Raw genomic sequence first — 18,032 nt, 5'->3', positions numbered from 1 at the left:
CAAAGTCGCCATCGTAGAATTTAAAATGGTGTCTGAGGTCAATTGTTGGCTTTTGTACATTACCACGATTTTCATATTGGGTGGTATTATGTCACTATCAGCTGTTTTCTAAAAATCAGAAGTCGTCGTATTGGATTTCAAACAGGAATGTGAAGTCAAATTCTGCCCTCTTGGCGTCATTCTGGTTTCAAAAATATTAGAATTGAATGGTATTTGGACACTTTCAGCTGTTTTCCACCGGAAGTCGCCATCTTGGATTTCAAAATGGCATGTTGAGTCCATTTCTGACATCTGAGCATTATTCTGATTCCGGACATACCGATATTGGGTTATATTGGGCCATTTTCAGCTGTTTTTCAATATCCAGATGTTTCCATCTTGGATTCAAAAATAGCGCCCATAGTCAATATTCAGCTACTGTACATCATCTCGATCATTTAAGACTGTTTTCTGCAAAATTGGTGGAAATATCTGTTTCATTTCCATGGGAGGCCCCTCTTCCCATCAAACTTTAGAGGGGTGTCAAACCATAATAGAAACATTTTCTGCTCTCCGAAACATTAACATGTTTAATTTGGTTCCATGTGCTTCATTAGTTTCGGAATTATGCAAAATTTTGGAGTTTTATTTGTACAAAAGCCATTCCTTTCAAAAGAGGGAAGGATGTTGAACAACCATAAAAATATTTCTTGCTTCTAAAAAAAATTAACAGATGTGATTAACATCACAGATTGGAACAATTAACAGATTGGAACAACTTCCAATCTCCGGTCAGATGTGTTCCCGTTACACCACTCTAGAACTACGTCTTTAACGTTCTGCGGTGGTGTAACGGGAACACGTCTGACCGGAGATTGGAAGTTGTGGGTTCGAGTCCCACCTGCTGAACTATATTTTTCGTAGTTTCTACAATCATATTTTCAGTTAGTTTAATTTTCTATCTTCATTACTACATTTACTCCTTAAATTAAAATTAAAAATAGCATGACTTTGCTTAGAGTCGAAAAAAAGAAAAGTAAAAATATTTGTGACGCAAGTCGATGTTGCTGCTGGTAGAGATGGCAACTTACTGGCACGTTTCTATCTCTCACACTGAGAAGTCATTCCAACTTCCACTGAGGGTGTTGAAACAATAGCCAGCTATAAATAATAGTCTCTACTGAGTAAATGTACGAAGTGCGGGAATTGGATAAGCGATACAAAACTCGATTCTAGAACTACGTCTTTAACGTTCTGCGGTGGTGTAACGGGAACACATCTGACCGGAGATTGGAAGTTGTGGGTTCGAGTCCCACCTGCTGAACTATATTTTTTTCGTAGTTTCTACAATCATATTTTCAGTTAGTTTAATTTTCTAACTTCATTACTACATTTACTCCTTAAATTAAAATTAAAAATAGCATGACTTTGCTTAGAGTCGAAAAAAAGAAAAGTATAATCATTACTTAAAAAAAACTGGATCCCATAGAAACGCATATGGGAAGACAAAATTAATATTTTCGACGCTTTTCCGATAATGAATACTCAGTGGTTCTTTGTCATAATAAATAATGTGGTATTATTGTTATTCACTGAACGGAAAAAATGGTTTCATCCAACAAAATAAATAAAAAAAGACGCTACTAAAAACCTTTGTGCCCTCGTAGAAACTGAAAACAGCACAAAGAATAGCCTCAAAAAAGGGCGAGAAAAATAAATCAGCAATAAAAATTGTATGTAAACCGCTATGGTTGAAACATAGTTTGTTAGGAATTTGGCCGCTCCTCTCGCTAGTTCGGAATGGATGTAGCAATTCCTGGAACAGGTTGGCTAGCGCAACATCGTTTCACCGAATCGAGTGAGAATAAAATAAAACTCCAACCAAACCTTATAACAATAATGTAAATTTTTTATATGCAAGACTTTTCTGCGTTTGTTCGTTCACCTGATTTGGCATTGGCGTATCCTGAAGGTGAGAAACTTTTCCGCCCACATGAAGTGGAAGATTTGGAACCACAAAGATCGCTCTTCACCATTCAAGCGCTTGGAACCGAATGGGCCCTTTTATGCTACCGCAATGTTGCACCGCTAACTGTAACGCAAATCTCATTATTATAAAGAATTTGCGGATTTTCATTGCGCGGAATATATTTCCACTCTGGCAACGAGTTACCTTTTTTTTCTGCTCGGACTGGCGATGTGGGTGAAGTTTTGGGTAAAACAACATTGCAGGGAAAAACAGAAATGCTGCCTGTATTTGCTTTTGGGTAAATGATCAACGGCCACTGGTTGTTAAAAATTATGGACGAATTTTAATCCAGGCTAAGTACATTGGAACGGAGGAAAAAAGAGAAGAGAAATTTGTTAGAGGTTGGCCAATGATATAAAACGCGTAAATCAGGCACAATTTTAAGAGGATAGATCAAAGAGACAGTTTTTCTATTTTTCGGAGATGATAATGTAAGACGGACCATGTTTGGGCAAAAGAAAAAAGAAAAATAAAGAAGAAAAATGACAAACCAACCAATAAGGATACTTATAATGGCCATGAAAGGTTGACTTATAATGCTTATAAGAAGCCCTGAAACGTTACAATGCCTGATTCTAATTCCGCCACTGTTGTTGAGCCAACCTTTGACGCCCGGGGAGGCGACTCCACACAGGAGTGACCGTAACTTACGACCTGTCAATTATTTAGTTGGGGTTTCATTCAGATTTTATTGAGTTTATTGATGTAAAATTCTTCATTTATTGAAAGATACATGCTGCTGGCAACGGTAGGTTATAAATTCATAGATAGCAAAAATAATAATCAGTTATAAATCAAAATTTTATTCTAAACCATTTTTTTTTTTCTATTATATCCCGATAACTTTATAAACTACTAGCTGACCCGGCAAACTTCGTCCCGCCCATTCTTGTGTTTAATTGAATAATTTCGAATATTCCAAATTCATTGATTCCTTGCGATGTGTTTATTTGGGTGGGGAATCGTTATATGCAAAAATAAAGAAACTTAAAGCAGAAAGCCAGAACCAAGTTTTTTTATTCTATTTGGAGCCTTGCCTTTAATACATCACTTTTATTCCGGAAATACTCATATTGGGTGGTATTCAGTTATTTTTGTTGTTTTCCAGAAACTGAAAGTGGTCATCTTCGAATTCAAGATGGTGTCCAGGGTCAATGCTTGGCTTCTATACATTCTATACATTCTTCTTCTATACATTTCGATTACGGAAATACAGTCATACCTCGATATAAGGCAACCTCGATATAAGGCAACCTTGATATAACGTAACTCGATATAACGTAACTTTTAACTCGATATAACGTAACTTTGAAAATGTGTTGAAATTGAAAATAAATGATACAGCAACTGTTTTCGGGGTATAAATTGCTTCAAAAAATGTTTGTAGTAAGTTTTAAAATAATGAAAATAATGCGAAGATTGTCCTAAATGGGCATAAGAAAGGTTTAAAAATTTTAATTGGTGATGGAAAATAGGTTTTCACGCATCCTTCAGTAACAATTCACAGTCTTGCATCAATTAGAAAAAAAATTTTTTTGCTTGTTGAAATTTTTTCTAAATGGGCATAAGAAATTTTAAAAAATACTGATAGGTGATGGGATATAGGTTTTCGCGCATCTTCGAGTAACCGTCAACAGTCTTGCATCAATTAAATTTTTTTTTGCTTGTTGAAAATTGTCCTAAATGAGCATAAGAATGGTTTAAAATTACTTAGAGGTGATGGAAAATAGGTTTTCACGCATCTCTGAGTAACCTGTGCATCAATTGAAAAAAAAATTTTTTAGCTTCTGAAAATATTTCTAAATGGGCATAAGAAGGGTTTAAAAATACTGATAGGTGATGGAAAATGGGTTTTCGCGCATATTTCTCGCATAAATTAAAGAAAAAAATTTTTTTGCTTCGATATAACGTAACGAAAATAAAAATAAAGTTGCTTTATATCGAGGTATGACTGTATTCATATATAGTAGTATTTGGCTTTTTCCCAGAAGTTGACATCTTACAATTCAGAATGGTGTCTGAGGTCAATGTTTAGTTCCATGCATCATTCTGGTTAAAGAAACACTCATATTGGGTGGTATTTGGTCACTTTAGGTTATTTTTCAGAAACCGGAAGTCACCATCCTGGATTTTAAAATGGCATATGGAGACAATTCCTGGCCCCTGAGCGTCATTCTGGTTCAACAAACACCCATAATAGGTGTTATGCAGTCATTTTCGGCTGTTTTTTAGAAACCGGATGTCACCATCTTAGAATTCAAAATGGTGTCTTGGGTCGATTCCAGCTCCCGTGTATCCCTCTGGTATCGAGGCATCTCATTTGGATAGAAATCCGTCATTTTTGGCTGTTTTTCAGAAACCGGAAGTCGCCATCTTGGATTTCAAAATGGTATTTGGAGACAATTTCCGGCCTCTGAGCGTCATTCTTGTTGAAAAGACACCCATATTGGGTGGTATTTGGTCTTTTTCGGCAGTTTCCCATTCACCGGAAGTCGTCATCTTACAATTCATAATGTTGTCTGGAGTCGATTTGTGGCTTCAGTGCATCATAACAATCCCAGAAATACCCATATTGAGTGTTATTTGGTCATTTGCCACTGTTGTTTAGAAACCGGAAGTCGCCATATTGGATTACAAAATGGCATTTGGAGACAATTTCTGGCCTTTGCGCGTCATTCTGGTTAAAGAAACACTCATATTGGGTGGTATTTGGTCATTTGCCGCTACATCCTAGCACCAGGAAGTCGCCATCTTGGATTTAAAAATGGCATTTGGAAACCATTTCTGGCCTCTGAACATCATTCTGGTTAAAGAAACACCCATATTTGGTTGTTTTTTTTTGGGTCATGTTCGGCAGTTTTCCAGTCACCAAAAGTCGCCATTCTACAACTCAAAATGTTGTCTGAGGTCGATTTGTGGTTTCAGTGCATCATCACGATTTAGGAAATACCCATATTGGGTGGCATTTGGTCATATCTCGCTGTTTTTCAGAAACCGGAAGACGCCATCTTGGATTTTAAAATGGTATTCAGAGACAATTTTTGACCTATGAGCGTCATTCTGGTTAAAGAAACACCCATATTAGGTGGTATTTGGTCATTTTCGTCTCTTCACCAGTCACCGGAAGTCGTCATTTAACAATTCAAAATGTTGTCTGAGGTCGATTTGTGGCTTCAGTTCATCATAAATATCCCGGAAATACCCATATTTTGTCATTTGTCGCTGTTTTTCAGAAACCGGAAGTCGCCATCTTGGATTTTAAAATGATATTTGGAGACATTTTCCGGATAGAAACCGGAAGTTTCCATCTTAAATTTAACAATGGCCTCTGGAGTCGAAAATTTTTCTTGCTCCCAAAAACCTCAACATATCAAATTTGGTTCCATCTGCTTGATTATTCTTCGAGATGTGCGACTTTTGTGTGGAAATCCTCCTTTCAGAAGTAGGAGGGGTGTCGAAACATTATAGGCATCTTTGTTACCCCTAAAAATATTCACCTGCCGAATTTGGTTCCATTTATTTGGTTAGTTCTCGAGATGTGCAGAAATTTGTGTTTCATTTGTTTGGAACCCCTCCCTCACATAATAGGGAGGGGTGACGAACCATTATAGACATATTTGTTACCTCTATAAACATTTACATGCCAAATTTGGCTCTATTTGGTGGACTGCTTCTCGAGCTGTGCGAAATTTGTGTTTCTTCTGTATGGGACCCCTCTCTTTTAAAAGAGGGAGGGGTGTGAATTTGTATGGATATATTTGATACCCCTAAAAACATCCACCTGCCAAATTTGGTTCCATTTGCTTGGTTAGTTTGCGAGATGTGCATGAATTTGTGTTTCATTTGTATGGAACCCCTCCCTTCCAGAAGAGGGAGGGGTGTTAAACCATTATGGATATATTTGATACCCCAAAAAACATTCTCCTGCCAAATTTGGTTCCATTTGCTTTCTTATTTTTTGGGATGTGCATGAATTTGTGTTTCATTTGTATGGGACTCCTCCCTTTAAAAAGATAGAGTGGTCTTGAACTATCTTAGTCACCTTTTTCGGCTCCTATATACAAAATTTCACGCCGATCGTTTCAGTAGTTTCCAAGCCTATATGGAACAGACAGACAGACAGACAGAGCTGCATTTTTATATGTATAGAAGATAGATAGATAGATTCATCATCATTAAACAGAACAATTGAACCTGATTCTTCTGCATCAGTAAAATAATGAAAAATATCATCATGTGTCACTCGAAGAATGGCTGTTTGTAACCTCTTTTTCGTTTTTGTGACGACGAGGGACAGACAAGCATTTAATTTATTAGATCCTTTTTTTTACTTTCTCGCTGTTAGGCGCATACCGTTCGGCCCATATTATCATTAGATCCTTATTGCTATTTACCTTCTTTTCTTCATTTTTGTGCACATGATGTTTTTGTTGCAGTGTACAACACAGCAAGCAACAGCAAATCGAAGTAATCGCTACATATAGCATAGAGTTAGATATAATTTAGTTCGAATCATATAACTTTTGAATAAAGACATACTTTTTAATGGTTTTTCAAGATATTTTCAAGTCCAGTTTGATTATTCCACTTTGTCAGCCAATAGGTTATAGGCCCAGCAAGCTTCCCCTGCGCTTCAAACGGTCTGTCTCTAACATCTCGTGAAATCGCTGATTCCATGAACGAGCCGCTTGTTTAAGCCCGTACTGGCTTTTCTTTAAACGGCATACCTGGCCTTCCACGCCGTTTACGCCATACCCGAGAGGTAGTTTCATAAGTATAATGCTGGAATTCGACAAGTTCAGTAACCGTACAAAACACATTCCGACGAAATTCAATTTTGCCAAAGATTTGCAGAATAAGGGTGTTATTGAATACAAATACTGTCCCACGGAGCAGATGGCAGCAGATCTTCTGACAAAGCCATTATCACGAGTACGTTTGGAAGTACTCCGACAGTAGTGTGGCTTACAATAGCAGCAACGTTGAGGAGGAGTGTCAATACTTTTCAATTCGATGGATCTGTTGAATGCAATAGCTCAAAACTTAGTTCATTTCCAAATGTCGAACCCTTATGAGTATGAGAATGAGCTTGAACTAGAATGACCGCACATTTCGTATTTGATCCTTCGTGATGGATCTGAGCCAGTGAAGTTGCGCAAAGAACCGCCGTAAGATGGTTATTTTGAGATTTATCAACCCTCTTCAATTTATAACAATTCAGAAGCTTCCTTACAGTCAGGTCATCAATTCTCTTGATTTTTGCTCACATTTCCTAATCTACCTGTCAACCGTCAGGGATAATTAGACTTTCTCTAACACAAAGTCATCATCATCATCATCATCAAAGTGAGTACCTGCTCACATTTATTCGTAAAGTATATCAGTTGCACAGGTAATTTTCACTCACGATCATAGCGTACAAGAGGTAAATAATTGTTTTCTCTCTGAGTTTAAGAGGGAGCAGTTTTCATTAGTTTCTCAGTGGCTCAGTGTGAAGATGGTCGAAAAACGAAACATTTAGGTTCACATCCTAACAGATTTTGAATTGAATATTGTATGGAGCTTCAGAACTCACCATGGGTGTGTATGCTGCAGAACATTAGATTTGACGCTGTTTTTGCCGTACCCGAGGGCGCAATTTTCAGACGTTTACTGGGCAAGTCATTTCACTAAACTACTACTCTTCGCTCTGTCAACAGCAGATGACATGATGCACATTGAATGAAAACGCAGCAAATTGATATCTTTCACAGTGAAGATGAGCAAAACGAAGCCATAGATGATCAGGAAACGAAAGAAGGAAGTGTTCGTTGTTGCCAGAGACCGAGCTCTCGTCGGTCGCCGAGCGCCGACTCGTGAAGGCATGCATGCCTAGTGTGTGTTCACTGATAGTTAATGAACAGTCTCGGACCGACAGCGGGAGTTGTTGGGTATCGTACTCTGGGCCGTCAACTCCCCGTAAAAGCCAAAGTACCCGAATGCAGCTTCAACGGAGCGAATGGGGCCGCTCTCATCACCCAAATGCACTAACTCGCTCATTGGGACCGATACCTGTAAGGCTCCAATTATGGCAACTGGTGATTGTACCCACGATGTAGATCTGGCACCTAAACTGAGCTCTCTTAGTAAAGTCGTGTGTCAACAGCTTGAAACGGCGAGATGGCGAACGGCTACAGGAGTCTCCTTCCCGTAAAACCTGGCAGGCCTTCCAGTACGTTCCGCGTGCATTACCTGGTGGGAATCAGGCAGAAGAAGGAATCGGATGGCCGGGGACAATATAGTTGCTCATGAGGATCTGTGGCGACCTACCCTAGCCATGACCACAATGCTTCAGCATAGCCCACCATGGGACCAGACAGGCGACTACTTTACATGAATGAGCATAGTAACTGGAAGGGGCAAAAGCTTACGCGTGCGAATGCGGGTGCTAACACAGGAGCGGATGGACCACCAAATCCATTCGTTTGAGGTGGCATCCATCGATCTCTACCGGGACCAACGGATGTGGCTAAAGGTGTTGGAAAGGTGGCGACGCCTAAAGCCACAGGGGAGCTCAAGTGGTCTCCACCAAGTCCAACGGAAGCGGTCAAAGAGGGTAATAAGGAAGGTACACCTAAAGCTATCCCCGACAACGAACGTGGTCCAATCTGAGACAGAAACGCTACCTAGAGTGACAATACTGTGGGCACGGCTCGAGTTTACGGACTGTCGTAGCAATATCTCGAAGCACTTGAAACAGAGTCTTCTATTGCTACGCATCTGCATCAACAAAGTGAAGGTGGACAACGCTGCGCTCACGAGGCGTGCAGAAACAGTCGAATAAGCGCTCAAAATGCAACCATGTCTGAATGCACACGAACGGTTGCATTATCGTTCGCAAGGTTTGTTCTACAGAACCGATCGCGAAGCGAACGAGGTTCTTTCCGGGAGAGCAGGTGTCCGCGAGCATTAAAAGGAGGTTGATACAAATGAACAGTCCAACCGAGACACCACGGGTAACTACCGTGGTAGACAAAAGACGGCAGAAGCAGGAAACGCATGAAAAACGCGAATACCGTGCTGAAAAACCGCGAATATTGAGAAAGAGCAAGGGTGACGCGCTCCTACTTTGAACCGATAGGTCTAAGTACCCGGAGGTGTACTTGGGTGAGAATGTTCGGACCATTCGTCACCGGCGAAATGATCCTAGAACTTTGCAGAGACGCGAAGGGGAAGGGAGCTACCTGCAAACAAGTAGCTCTCACCCCAGAGCTGACTCTCTAACTTAAAAACCTAGACGAAACCACCGAAGGGTGCGACATTGCACAAGCCCTCGAAATGGAATGTGGAGTGGAGGTGGCCGTAGAGGCAATTCGCCTTCAAAGGGGTCCTTCTGGGATCTTGGTTGCTACAGTAAAGCTTCCATCGACAGAAGGAAGCAAAGCCACGAAGAAAACCAATCTGAAGCTTTGTTGGTCGCTATGCCCGGGGGACAGAAATTCTGGTCGTGTGAAGGGCCCGACAGGTTTAGTTTATGTCGACGCTGCGGTGGTACAGGCCACAAAGCGCGAGTCTGCGGGGCTCTTCCCAAGTGCTTGGTACAAAATCGCAAGCGTGAGGGTGCAATTAAGCCATTGAGTCGTTGTCGGACATTGCCATCGTATCTGACCTCTACCGCATCCCTACCGGAAACGGTAACTGGGTAGCGGATAAGTTCAGGATGGCGATCATATGGACGATAGGCAAGTTCCCGGTTAAGGAGATCGTGTCGGTTTCGAATGAAGGCTACGTGGTTACCTAGGTAGACGGATTATTCTACTGCAGTTGCTATGCTTGGCCGCGTTGGTCTACAGAGAGGTTCACTCAGATGGTCGATCGGGTAACCGTGGAACTAACGGGTCTAAAGCCATTGGTGGTGGCGAGTGATTCAAGGCTCGGCTTTTAAGTGGGAAAGTCGCTGCACCAACCAAAAGAACCAGATCTTGTTGGAAGCTTTGGCGGTGCTCAACTTAGATTTGGCCAATGTCGGTGCTAAAAGCACCTACAGCAGAAACGATACGGAGTCGAGCCCGGGACAGATCACGAACTGGAGGGTAGACAGCGGCCACACTAATAGTGACCATAGCGTGGACACGAGGCGGCAAGCGACGGGTAGAGCAAATACTCCTACCACTCGCGGCTGGAAACATCGCATTTTGATGCCGACGTATTTGTTGAAGTTGGAACCTCCCCGGTTGCGGATCAACTTATTGCTACACTATCGCGGATGTGCGCCGCTGCCATGCCTAGGTCTTGTCAGTCTAGAAATAGAAGGCCTCTGGTATACTAGTGGACCGACGCGATAGCCAACGTCCGCAATGCGTGCATTCATGCGATTCGGAGAATGCAACGTGCGCGCACCGATGCGCCCAGATCCATATTAGCTAAGTTACCGCTTAAGAGCACAATAAAGGCCAGCAAACTAGCCTATTTCGATAGATTTCGCAACAGTGCCAATATGAACCCATGGGGTGACACTTATAGGGTCGTTACGGTCAAGACCAGAAGCGTCATCAACCCCGGCAGAACATTCATCAGCTCCAAGACGCCCAATAAGGTTGCCACTGGGTTTTTCGGGGCGGTCATGCAGAAATGCTTAGGGGCCATCTACATACCACGTGGACAGCTTGGTGGGGTATGTGTAATGTCCACGGTCCATACAAAATAAAAAAGAAATTATATGAGAAGTTGTCCACGGAGGGAGGGGGGGTCCAAGTTGTTTAAAATCTGTCCACGTGGTATGTGGATGACCCCTTAGACAAACTTTCTTCCCAGATAAGTGAAAAACCAAAAAACGGTATTACTGCCGAAGGCCAGGAAACCACCAGGTGACCCATCGGCATATAAACCAATCTGTCTGCTGGACACAGCGGGCAAGGTGCTTGAGAGGGTAATCCTCAACAAACTCATGAGAATGACCGAGAATGAAACCGGGCTGTCAAGCAACCAATTCGGCTTCCGTAAAGGTAGGTCGATGCCGCCTTCACCAAGGTAGCACTACAGTGTAAAAGGAGGGGCATTCGCTATTGCGCAACTGTCGCGCTAGACGTGAAAAACGCGTTCAATAGGGCTAGTTGGGACTCTATAGCCCACGCACTTTGGAGTCTCAGAGTGCCAGTGCCACTGTACAAGATTCCGAAAAGTTACTTTTAGAATTGAGTGCCAGTCTACAACACACATGAGGGTCAGAAATGCGTCCCGATTACCGCAGGGTACCCCTGCAAGGTTCCGTCCTGAGTCCGGTATTGTGGAATGCCATGTATGATGGTGTGCTGAAATCTAAGCTTCCACCGGGAGTGGTGAGAGTGTGGGCTTTGCGGACAACATAACTCTAGAAGTGTACGGCGAGTCAGTCAGCGAGGTCCAGTTGAAAGCCACGCTATCCATACGCGTAGTTGAGGATTGGATGCACTCTAGCAATTTGGAGTTATTCGTAAATCAAAACAAGAGACGTTGTTTTTGTGGTAGAGGTCGACTGTAGGGGGTGCCAATAATAGGGTTTCGACTTAGCAGTCTTCAAACTCTAGTTTTAAAACAAATTTGTGGTTATTCGTCCCAACGTTTGAGCACTCGTTGGTGCCTTCATCAGGAAAAAAAAAAAACAATACAAATATTTTTCTACTGATGAAGGCACCAACAAGTGCTGAAACGTTGGGATGAATAACAACAAATTCATTCTAAATCTAGAGTTTAAAGACTGCTAAGCCGAAACCCTTTTATTCAATAGACGTTGGTTAGTGTATGTGGATGCACTGTCTCTTCAATGCGATCCTTGAAGCTTTTGGGGAGGTAATGGTCGGCAAAAGCTTCCACGACTATGGCGGCATTATCGCGCATGATGTCGAACAACTTGGCGGTATTCGGCAGCTGGCGGAAGCTGCTAGTTAGCGTGAAAACGTCCATACTCAAGTATGGCGGACCCGTGTGGTCGAAAGTGTTGGGTACTTCCAGGTACCGCGAAAAATTGGAAAGCGCCTACAAGGTCATGTAAAAAAGAGTCGCGTGCACATATCGAAGTGTGTTATACGAGGCAATGATGCCTATCAGCATCATCGTCAAATGTAGAGTGCTTCGACTAACGTGGCACAAGAGGTATACGGACCACCAAAAGGTCAACTTCGATGGATAGGTGGCAGCGGGTATGGTTTTATTCTACCAAAGGTAGATGGTCGCATTGAATCATCCCGAAGATAGTCGGATGGTTCGAGAGGAACCATGGGGAAATTAACTTTCACCTGACACAGATACTGTCAGGCCATGGCTGTTTTGGGCAGCACCTGCACAAGTTTGGGCACGCGGAGTCACCCATGATCTAAAATTTATTCTACTAAGATTCAAACTCATGACCAATCACTTGTCTAAGTGGACTCTGTTCCCTTGAAGCTACGAGCTCTCCTTTTTTCAATTGTTAAAACCTCATCTGAAAAAACATAAATAGCTATTGAATGCGCAAATCTGGGCAGTTTAAACCACTAGTCGCGTTTTCAAGATACTATATCGTTGAGTGTCGAGAAAATCAGAGGGGTATTTTGATAAATATTTTTGTAATGGCCAACTTAATTTTGAATTCCTTTTCTCAAACACCAAATACGCTGCAAAGTGCGACGTTGGAGCAAATTAAATGTTCTTATCCGAATCTCTTATTCAAAAATTGCTAAAGAGGCGAATGTAGGTAAGCAAGTCCGTGCTACTTCTCAAATCAATCCTGATCGTTCATTTCCGATTTTGCTGGAACTTTGCACAGTTGTTCCTTTTTGATAAAGAGGTCATTTCATAATATCAATTCTTGATGTGGACTTACGACTGTTGCTGTAAAATGTTTTATATCAGAAAAACGGCAGCAAAGTTGTAGGTAATAAAAACCCGTTTAAAAAAATATATACACTGTAAAATAAATTCTCTGTCTGGGCCAAATTTTCCAAATTGTCACAACATATTTAATATCTCAAAGAGTACCTTTTTCCACACATAAAACTTGTCCTCTTCGGGCGTCTATCATCTTTGAATTGTAGGAAGTAGAAAAAAGTGGTTTTGACAAAGAGAGAGTGGTGGGTATTCCAATCGACACCAAAATTGGGATTTTTCCAAAGTGAATTATTCCTCCAACTTTGAGCAAAATCTGTGATGGTTGTGTTCAAGTGGCATGCACACTTCGTATGGAATAACCCAAAAGTATTAATTTTTAAGATAGCCTTTGGGTAAGTGTCCGAAGAAACTCTGGACCTTCATCAAAACAAATACAAAATATTAAAAAGCAACATTTGAAATATGCAAAGAACGATAACAAATCTGGGAATTTAAGTGGTTTCCAACTAATTTGAAGTGTGATATTAGGATACTTTCTGAGACGGTGTTTAGTCCGTGGCGGAGAGTTAAAAGGATAATTTAGTTTTCGTCTGGAACAGTGCACAAGATACATTTTGTTTAAGGAAATTTATCAGTGATATTTGTTTTCGTATGAGACATAACAAGATAAAATTTGCATTAAACGGGAGAACTCTTATTTGTGACACAAAAGCGCCTTTCGGTTCAAAATCGTTACAAGCTTGTTTTAAATCACAACACTGTTTTAAACATTTTTCAATTAATAGGTTCAACTGTTACTGCAATACTGCATTTTTATGTATCTTCCTATTATGACACCCCTATGAAAGTAAAACGCAGGGAAAAGATAGCCATTCTATCACAAATTGAAGATCAATGACTGAAAAAAAAAAATCCTGTGAGAGATTGGCCATCACGGAGGCAATGTATGAAGACATGTGTACCGAAAATTTGATCAAATTTTACAAAGATGAGCGTCACTTCACAAAATGACTCCATTTTAGCTCTTGGGAAAATTTCCCAGATAACAGCTTTCGAAAAGTTTCCTTGCTAATAGTGTCTTTGTCCCTGTAAGCTTTCAATGATGAAGCTAATGCATGTCAATCTCTTTCCGTCTTAGTTCCACCGCATCAGATTCTAGTCTACGATGCGTCCGGCCGAGACGTTGCCGGTGCCATAGGGCCTCTACAGGAAGATGACAATCTGGTCCTTACGTGCGAAGTTAGGGGAGGTAAGTACACATTACAGAGATAAGCGAACTACATGCGTGAAATGATAAAAGAGCAGCACCCGGGGAGAATATTAAACCACAGACTAACAGACATAACACTTCGAACAAATTTTCAATAAAATCATCGTTCGGATGATACCAGTACTTTACAATAAAAAAAAAACTACCACCATCTGCTGCCGTCATCGCGCAGCGTCTTGTATTTCGACATCAGCGCTACCATACCTGCGTGTGTCACATTGGAAACTACAAAATATACGAGATTGCATTACAGCGCCCCAGACGGTGTTATCGCGCGATGACTGCTTTTCGATTAGAAATTTGCAATGATCGTTTATTTTTTGTGGCGATGGTACTAGGTTCCAGTGTTACGTCTGTTAGTCTGTGCTTAAACTATGAATACAATCAAGATACAGTAACCGATAAGCAACAAGTAGCGCAAACGTTTGGTACGATGACTATAAACTTACTTTTTGTTTAGAGTTAATTTGTATAACAAACAATTATTACAACATCACACGTGAAATTAAAATAAATGAAATAGGAAACGATGGATGGGCTTTCAGGCATAAATAATACTCTTAATTAGAACGAAAATAATAATATTTTTTCCACTTTCGATCATGTAAATTGTAATTATAGTGTTCCAAGAATGTTTCTACATGAACATACCCAAGTAACAAAATCGGTTATATCAAAGTTGTTTAGTATATGATACAACTAAAACATAAAACCTTCAATGCCGACCATACGGTTATAACAACTTACTTACTTAGAACAGCTACAAACATGTGTTATGGCTAGTTGGCCCAGCTTTATTGCAGTCATCAAAACTTCATATACGCTCCAACATAGGACCAGATGTTTCATACAACCCGATTTACTTACCACATAATGGCCTCGAAATTTTAATTGAGATATATTCTACAAATTAAGTGTGATGTATTGAATTTTATCTTGGCTTTATTTCTTTATGACAGGGTTATTTTCCATCAGTGTCGCGAAAACAAAATTGTGTAAATTTTTATTTCCATCTTGACTGATTAATGAATATATTGTTGCCTTTTAATTGTTTTCGTGCATGAGAAAACACATGCCATAAAATATTTATGGTGAAACAGGCCACGAATTTCATCGCAAATGATACGCGCCACAGGAATTCGGTAGGAAATGAATATTTAATTGAAATTCAGTTCCTCTAAACTAAGGTGATACATAAATAAATGCCATGATTTGGAGTATTTTGTTAAATGTATGCCGTTATCTATCATTAGATTTTCAAAACAATGGAGTGGTTTTGTTAATCTCGTAAAAGAAAATACTGATTTCAGATATAATTACAAAAGTTTGCAATTGTTCCATTCAATACGACATGTTGTTTTAGAAAAAAAAAACCCGGACGAATTTAAAATCTTCGTCATAACAAATTCTTATAATTTGATCAGAACATAGCATATCATAACCTAAGTCAACCTATCATAGCATTCGTCTGGCTATGTTCCGATCATGAAGTATTATTCAAGCCACAATAATGACCTACATGACGGGGTTGCCATAACAAATTCTGTTCAAAAGGAAATCACAACTTGGAAATTTATCTTAGCTTTAAGAGGGACTATCATACAACTCCACGGGTTATGTATTTTTGGTTTTATTTGGTAGTTATGAAAGTCAATATAAAACAAATTTATGGTCGTTTTTTAAACTGTGAGGCTAAGTTGTATTATGGTAGACATATGATGGTTTGTAAAGCCTATTTGCAGAACATATTTCATGACTATCAAATAAAATCTACTTACAATCGAAGGTTTTCATGCAAGCCAACTTGAAACAAAAACGAAACCAGAATAAATTCTTGAAGCATTCTGAATGTTACTTGGGTACTGAAACTGTAATTATTTTACCACCATAAATTTCCTGGAGCATCATAGTTTTCTCAGAACAGGTAGTAGTGCTGCAACAGAAGGCATTAACTAGTGAAAGATGATTCGTTTATTTGCTGCTATGTTTCCGCATTCGCTCATCTACGGGTTTGTTTTAACTGAATTTTACTGGAATGTAAGCTTGTATGTTTCTTGGAACAGGCGGAAACATCAGCAGCGTTAGAAACTGTAAGCTACTTACTAGTGGATCCGTCTGCTTCCAGCATTTGTGCAGAGAGAATGCTCTCTCGCACCGAGTAGAACCGTCAGCAATGTCACGGCACTTATTGAGAACCTTCAGGGCAACACTGTTCAGCTCTTTCGGAATTGCATGATACACTTCAATTAAATCCACGTCACCATTCGGCTTGGTAACGTTGAAATTGCGAAACAGGCACTCCATGTAGCATTTCAGTCGTTCATCATCATCAAAAACTTCTGGTCCGTTGAAACGGGCGATAGAGTCTTCACTGACACCGGTCTCATCAACGCATTTCCGATGCTGATCCGTCGTTCGTTCGATCAGTGACGCTGGAGGAAATTCAGGCGCTCGCTGTGGATGAGCTGCAATCAGGGCCGCCCAAAAGTTAGCTGCCATCACCGCGTATGTCCAGCAGTAACGTGTTTGGGGCATTTTTTTGTAATTAGTTTGCTCCAACGTCAGTAGGACCCTTCAGCTCACTAGTCGAACGGCCATGGCAGCTTGTTTGTTTTATGCTTTATGCCCCACATCTACTACAAGCTATCCCGGTTTGCTTCATTAGTTGCTAACTAAAACGTGGAATTATTACCGGCTCACCGCGCGCAATTTCGAAGTTCTGCAAGCAAACATATAACGAGACAAGCTAATAACCACCTTTCAAGCGAAAATTGTCATTCCAGTTGCTCTGATGAACATTTAGACGCAGTGCAACTGAGTGTGCACCGCTGTTCCGTTTCATAATTGAATAAACGGAAATATCAAAGTTATATCTTCTTCAACTGCAGCATCAGCCGACAAGTCACTAGTTAAGGGTTGTTAATTAAATGCGTATTATTCTCAAACAATTCCACGCCAAATGACAAATCGATCTCATCCGATTTCATTGAAACTTGGTACATGCCTTTAATCAAAGCTTCTTAACTATTAACTATTATTCTTAACTATTTGATTTGGTTTGGATTTTTATAGAAAAAATAAACTGACAATAAAATTTTGAAACGCCAAATGTTTTTTAGTCTGTTCATATTAAATTTATACTTGAAGCAGACATTTGCGAAAATTATCTTGAATGATAAAAACCTAACGTTCAACAAATAGATCAGTTCAATTTTCTTGGGAAGCGGTAAATAAAATTCGTTTATTTTTTTCAATATCAGATAAAAAAAAATATAGCTAAGTTACGAGAAGTAATTTCCGCAGCCAATTTTCCCAAACAAGTAGAAATATAATTCGTCCCTAATTCTTTCGGAAACGCATATACAATCCGAACATAAATCGCGCGTTAAATAAGTTAAACTCCGTTTAGATTACTTATGATAAAGTGAGCCAGATACGATATGAACGAGGAACAAGCGTTGGATTATCCCTCTTGAGGGGGAAGCGAAAACGTCCTATCTGATTGCTACAGAAAAGTTAATTCCGAAGTTTACAACATAAATAGGAACTTTTTCCGAGCTCCGAGTGTCGGTTTTCATTCAGTTCGCTCGCGTCTCCCGAGGTCTGCGTATCGCCTAGAAAATCAAATAACCGCATTTGGGGGCTGCCGCGTGAAGATAATTCGAGTTCAATGTGCTCTGCTTTTTTAACCGAATTGGTAAGAGGGCGTTGCAGATCTTTTGGATCGGAGCCAGTAACCGCGCATATCTGCTGATATTAATTGTTAATTTAAAGGACTTTTTATCTGCATAGTTGCATACACGTTGTTGGCGACACTCATAAAATCTCGCTTGCGGAAGTCATCAGCTGCAACTGACTCCCGACCGAGGACATAAATATTAGCTTTAACAATGTTCGACCGCATGCTTTGGCTTCTGCTGGGCTACTCAC

General features: G+C 40.4%; 2 protein-coding genes across 4 annotated transcripts in view; one reads left to right on the top strand and one right to left on the bottom strand.

Moving 5' to 3' along the window:
• Window positions 1–18,032, top strand: part of LOC129718023 (uncharacterized) — a 717,449-nt gene that overhangs the window by 476,299 nt on the left and 223,118 nt on the right. For all 3 annotated transcript variants that reach the window (XM_055668402.1, XM_055668399.1, XM_055668401.1), the window contains exon 6: window positions 13,971–14,081. In XM_055668402.1, the coding sequence (XP_055524377.1) occupies window positions 13,971–14,081 (111 nt within the window). The remainder of the gene's footprint in view (window positions 1–13,970; window positions 14,082–18,032) is intronic.
• On the bottom strand, window positions 14,698–16,691 carry LOC129718024 (pheromone-binding protein-related protein 6-like). The gene is made up of 2 exons (XM_055668403.1): window positions 16,206–16,691; window positions 14,698–16,035 (listed from the first exon to the last, which is right to left on the bottom strand). The coding sequence occupies exons 1-2, from the start codon at window positions 16,635–16,637 to the stop codon at window positions 16,018–16,020; spliced, it is 450 nt and encodes a 149-aa protein (XP_055524378.1). The 5' UTR covers window positions 16,638–16,691; the 3' UTR covers window positions 14,698–16,017.

Source organism: Wyeomyia smithii, chromosome 1, assembly GCF_029784165.1.
Source record: "Wyeomyia smithii strain HCP4-BCI-WySm-NY-G18 chromosome 1, ASM2978416v1, whole genome shotgun sequence".
Taxonomy (NCBI): Eukaryota; Metazoa; Arthropoda; class Insecta; order Diptera; family Culicidae; genus Wyeomyia; species Wyeomyia smithii.
Note: the sequence above shows the minus strand (reverse complement) of the source record. Positions and strands in the feature narration are given on the sequence as shown.

Excerpts from the sequence above, each read along its gene's own strand:
- LOC129718024 (XM_055668403.1), bottom strand. The coding sequence starts at position 16,637 with ATGCCCCAAACACGTTACTGCTGGACATACGCGGTGATGGCAGCTAAC.